This window comes from Coregonus lavaretus (assembly GCF_964263955.1).
Source record: "Coregonus lavaretus genome assembly, contig: HAP1_SCAFFOLD_1186, whole genome shotgun sequence".
NCBI classification, from domain to species: Eukaryota; Metazoa; Chordata; class Actinopteri; order Salmoniformes; family Salmonidae; genus Coregonus; species Coregonus lavaretus.
In genome coordinates, this window is record NW_028166989.1 from 58,529 (window position 1) to 65,000 (window position 6,472).

The window sequence follows — 6,472 nt, forward strand, 5'->3', positions numbered from 1 at the left end:
ATAATATACTGGTTAGATGGGGTGTAGCTATATAATATACTGGTTAGATGGGGTGTAGCTATATAATATACTGGTTAGATGGGGTGTAGCTATATAATATACTGTACTGGTTAGATGGGGTGTAGCTATATAATATAATATACTGGTTAGATGGGGCGTAGCTATATAATATACTGGTTAGATGGGGTGGAGCTATATAATATACTGGTTAGATGGGGTGTAGCTATATAATATACTGGTTAGATGGGGTGTAGCTATATAATATACTGGTTAGATGGGGTGTAGCTATATAATATACTGTACTGGTTAGATGGGGTGTAGCTATATAATATAATATACTGGTTAGATGGGGCGTAGCTATATAATATACTGGTTAGATGGGGTGGAGCTATATAATATACTGGTTAGATGGGGTGGAGCTATATAATATACTGGTTAGATGGGGTGTAGCTATATAATATACTGTACTGGTTAGATGGGGTGTAGCTATATAATATACTGGTTAGATGGGGTGTAGCTATATAATATACTGGTTAGATGGGGTGTAGCTATATAATATACTGGTTAGATGGGGTGTAGCTATATAATATACTGGTTAGATGGGGTGGAGCTATATAATATACTGGTTAGATGGGGTGTAGCTATATAATATACTGGTTAGATGGGGTGTAGCTATATAATATACTGGTTAGATGGGGTGTAGCTATATAATATACTGGTTAGATGGGGTGTAGCTATATAATATACTGGTTAGATGGGGTGTAGCTATATAATATACTGGTTAGATGGGGTGGAGCTATATAATATACTGGTTAGATGGGGTGTAGCTATATAATATACTGGTAAGATGGGGTGGAGCTATTTAATATACTGGTTAGATGGGGTGGAGCTATATAATATACTGTACTGGTTAGATGGGGTGTAGCTATATAATATACTGGTTAGATGGGGTGTAGCTATATAATATACTGGTTAGATGGGGTGGAGCTATATAATATACTGGTTAGATGGGGTGTAGCTATATAATATACTGGTTAGATGGGGCGTAGCTATATAATATACTGGTTAGATGGGGTGTAGCTATATAATATACTGGTTAGATGGGGTGTAGCTATATAATATACTGGTTAGATGGGGTGTAGCTATATAATATACTGTACTGGTTAGATGGGGTGTAGCTATATAATATACTGGTTAGATGGGGTGTAGCTATATAATATACTGGTTAGATGGGGTGTAGCTATATAATATACTGGTTAGATGGGGTGTAGCTATATAATATACTGGTTAGATGGGGTGTAGCTATATAATATACTGGTTAGATGGGGTGTAGCTATATAATATACTGGTTAGATGGGGTGGAGCTATATAATATACTGGTTAGATGGGGTGTAGCTATATAATATACTGGTTAGATGGGGTGTAGCTATATAATATACTGGTTAGATGGGGTGGAGCTATATAATATACTGGTTAAATGGGATGTAGCTATATAATATACTGGTTAGATGGGGTGTAGCTATATAATATACTGGTTAGATGGGGTGTAGCTATATAATATACTGGTTAGATGGGGTGTAGCTATATAATATACTGGTTAGATGGGGTGTAGCTATATAATATACTGGTTAGATGGGGTGTAGCTATATAATATACTGGTTAGATGGGGTGTAGCTATATAATATACTGGTTAGATGGGTGTAGCTATATAATATACTGGTTAGATGGGGTGTAGCTATATAATATACTGGTTAGATGGGGTGTAGCTATATAATATACTGGTTAGATGGGGTGTAGCTATATAATATACTGGTTAGATGGGGTGTAGCTATATAATATACTGGTTAGATGGGGTGTAGCTATATAATATACTGGTTAGATGGGGTGTAGCTATATAATATACTGGTTAGATGGGGTGTAGCTATATAATATACTGGTTAGATGGGGTGTAGCTATATAATATACTGGTTAGATGGGGTGGAGCTATATAATATACTGGTTAGATGGGGTGTAGCTATATAATATACTGGTTAGATGGGGTGTAGCTATATAATATACTGGTTAGATGGGGTGTAGCTATATAATATACTGGTTAGATGGGGTGGAGCTATATAATATACTGGTTAGATGGGGTGGAGCTATATAATATACTGTACTGGTTAAATGGGATGTAGCTATATAATATACTGGTTAGATGGGGTGTAGCTATATAATATACTGGTTAGATGGGGTGTAGCTATATAATATACTGGTTAGATGGGGTGTAGCTATATAATATACTGGTTAGATGGGGTGTAGCTATATAATATACTGGTTAGATGGGGTGTAGCTATATAATATACTGGTTAGATGGGGTGTAGCTATATAATATACTGGTTAGATGGGGTGGAGCTATATAATATACTGGTTAGATGGGGTGTAGCTATATAATATACTGGTTAGATGGGGTGTAGCTATATAATATACTGGTTAGATGGGGCGTAGCTATATAATATACTGTACTGGTTAGATGGGGTGTAGCTATATAATATACTGGTTAGATGGGGTGTAGCTATATAATATACTGGTTAGATGGGGTGTAGCTATATAATATACTGGTTAGATGGGGTGTAGCTATATAATATACTGGTTAGATGGGGTGTAGCTATATAATATACTGGTTAGATGGGGTGGAGCTATATAATATACTGGTTAGATGGGGTGTAGCTATATAATATACTGGTTAGATGGGGTGTAGCTATATAATATACTGGTTAGATGGGGTGGAGCTATATAATATACTGGTTAAATGGGATGTAGCTATATAATATACTGGTTAGATGGGGTGTAGCTATATAATATACTGGTTAGATGGGGTGTAGCTATATAATATACTGGTTAGATGGGGTGTAGCTATATAATATACTGGTTAGATGGGGTGTAGCTATATAATATACTGGTTAGATGGGGTGTAGCTATATAATATACTGGTTAGATGGGGTGTAGCTATATAATATACTGGTTAGATGGGGTGTAGCTATATAATATACTGGTTAGATGGGGTGTAGCTATATAATATACTGGTTAGATGGGGTGGAGCTATATAATATACTGGTTAGATGGGGTGGAGCTATATAATATACTGTACTGGTTAGATGGGGCGTAGCTATATAATATACTGGTTAGATGAGGTGTAGCTATATAATATACTGGTTAGATGGGGTGTAGCTATATAATATACTGGTTAGATGGGGTGGAGCTACATAATATACTGTACTGGTTAGATGGGGTGGAGCTATATAATATACTGGTTAGATGGGGTGGAGTTATATAATATACTGGTTAGATGGGGTGGAGCTATATAATATACTGGTTAGATGGGGTGTAGCTATATAATATACTGGTTAGATGGGGTGGAGTTATATAATATACTGGTTAGATGGGGTGGAGCTATATAATATACTGGTTAGATGGGGTGTAGCTATATAATATACTGGTTAGATGGGGTTGAGCTATATAATATACTGGTTAGATGGGGTGGAGCTATATAATATACTGGTTAGATGGGGTGTAGCTATATAATATACTGGTTAGATGGGGTGTAGCTATATAATATACTGGTTAGATGGGGTGGAGCTATATAATATACTGGTTAGATGGGGTGTAGCTATATAATATACTGGTTAGATGGGGTGGAGCTATCTAATATACTGGTTAGATGGGGCGTAGCTATATAATATACTGGTTAGATGGGGTGTAGCTATATAATATACTGTACTGGTTAGATGGGGCGTAGCTATATAATATACTGGTTAGATGGGGTGTAGCTATATAATATACTGGTTAGATGGGGTGGAGCTATATAATATACTGGTTAGATGGGGTGTAGCTATATAATATACTGGTTAGATGGGGTGTAGCTATATAAATACTGGTTAGATGGGGTGTAGCTATATAATATACTGGTTAGATGGGGTGTAGCTATATAATATACTGGTTAGATGGGGTGTAGCTATATAATATACTGGTTAGATGGGGTGTAGCTATATAATATACTGGTTAGATGGGGTGTAGCTATATAATATACTGGTTAGATGGGGTGTAGCTATATAATATACTGGTTAGATGGGGTGTAGCTATATAATATACTGGTTAGATGGGGTGTAGCTATATAATATACTGGTTAGATGGGGTGTAGCTATATAATATACTGGTTAGATGGGGTGTAGCTATATAATATACTGGTTAGATGGGGTGTAGCTATATAATATACTGGTTAGATGGGGTGTAGCTATATAATATACTGGTTAGATGGGGTTTAGCTATATAATATACTGGTTAGATGGGGTGTAGCTATATAATATACTGGTTAGATGGGGTGTAGCTATATAATATACTGGTTAGATGGGGTGTAGCTATATAATATACTGGTTAGATGGGGTGTAGCTATATAATATACTGGTTAGATGGGGTGTAGCTATATAATATACTGGTTAGATGGGGTGTAGCTATATAATATACTGGTTAGATGGGGTGTAGCTATATAATATACTGGTTAGATGGGGTGGAGCTATATAATATACTGGGTAGATGGGGTGTAGCTATATAATATACTGGTTAGATGGGGTGTAGCTATATAATATACTGGTTAGATGGGGTGTAGCTATATAATATACTGGTTAGATGGGGTGTAGCTATATAATATACTGGTTAGATGGGGTGTATCTATATAATATACTGTACTGGTTAGATGGGGTGTAGCTATATAATATACTGGTTAGATGGGGTGTAGCTATATAATATACTGTACTGGTTAGATGGTTACATAATATACTTGTCGATTAACTATGACGCTTTCATATAATATGATGTGTTCATGGTGAAACGTAATTAATACAAACTGTATTCACTGCTTCCTTCCTTGGACTTTGCAGTTTCATTCCATGATACTATAGAGACAGTTGTGGAAACGTATTGTCTATAGCCACCTCAACTAAATGAGTGAACCTGTAGTCATCATCTCATTGTACTGTGTATCACGTGCATCCTGTACATACGACAAATAAACTGGACTCGAGTGACATATTGGGAGTCTAACAACATCACATGACCCGGTGGATCACTTTGAGTCAAACGGATTGGTTGGAGAGATCGGCACAAAATTATCTTCAAACAAGGTTAATGGTCATCAAAATCTATCAATCCAACATTAAAAATCCATTGGCACCAACTGTCATACTTCAGATCGCTTCAGATTAAAAACAGTCGTTTACACAGAACATTTCAGACAAGTATCTTTATTCTTTCCTGATTGGACACCAATCACTGATCTGGGACATACAGTAACAGGCTACATTCCAATAAGGAATGAAGGAGAGAATTCTCCACGTGACTGGCAGCCATTTTGGTCACATGGGCTGCGTTGTACATCACACCTGGGCTCTGGTCGAAAGTCCTGCCCCGTATAGGCTGTCATTATGGATGCAAGCCATGTTCCAGAGAGCAGTCGGAGGCAGCTGTTAAAATGTCTTTGAGGGCACCACCACGACCCCCCCCTCACACCCTCCCTGGGTTGTGGAACTTTCCGCTGTACTTCCCGTGATTGTGGAGGTCAAAGGGGCTGAGGACCCTCCTGACCCCCAGCATGTTGCCCCTGGCGATCCTCTGGAAGGTCCAGGGGTTCTGGTTGTTAAGTTCCATGTCCTGCTGTTCTCGCTGCATGGCTGCTAGGCTCTCTCTGGACACTACCTGGTGGAGAGAGGTCAGAGGTCAGAGGTTACATAAGGACAGGATCAGGTATAGTGTTCCTGCTACCAAGGCTCTCTCTGGACACTACCTGGTGGAGAGAGGTCAGAGGTCAGAGGTTACATAAGGACAGGATCAGGTATAGTGTTCCTGCTACCAAGGCTCTCTCTGGACACTACCTGGTGGAGAGAGAGATCAGAGGTCAGAGGTTACATAAGGACAGGATCAGGTATAGTGTTCCTGCTACCAAGGCTCTCTCTGGACACTACCTGGTGGAGAGAGGTCAGAGGTCAGAGGTTACATAAGGACAGGATCAGGTATAGTGTTCCTGCTACCAAGGCTCTCTCTGGACACTACCTGGTGGAGAGAGGTCAGAGGTTACATAAGGACAGGATCAGGTATAGTGTTCCCGCTACCAAGGCTCTCTCTGGACACTACCTGGTGGAGAGAGGTCAGAGGTCAGAGGTTACATAAGGACAGGATCAGGTATAGTGTTCCTGCTACCAAGGCTCTCTCTGGACACTACCTGGTGGAGAGAGGTCAGCGGTTACATAAGGACAGGATCAGGTATAGTGTTCCCGCTACCAAGGCTCTCTCTGGACACTACCTGGTGGAGAGAGAGGTCAGAGGTCAGAGGTTACATAAGGACAGGATCAGGTATAGTGTTCCTGCTACCAAGGCTCTCTCTGGACACTACCTGGTGGAGAGAGAGGTCAGAGGTCAGAGGTTACATAAGGACAGGATCAGG

At 39.1% G+C, this 6,472-nt stretch overlaps 1 protein-coding gene across 1 annotated transcript in view; it reads right to left on the reverse strand.

The window, feature by feature from the left end:
* Positions 1-5,260: 5,260 nt before the first annotated feature.
* LOC311114030 (large ribosomal subunit protein uL16m-like) overlaps positions 5,261-6,472 on the reverse strand; it is a 9,485-nt gene continuing 8,273 nt past the window's right edge. The window contains exon 5 of the mRNA XM_084189306.1: positions 5,261-5,727. Coding sequence (XP_084045432.1) covers positions 5,536-5,727 — 192 coding nt within the window. The 3' untranslated portion in view covers positions 5,261-5,535. The remainder of the gene's footprint in view (positions 5,728-6,472) is intronic.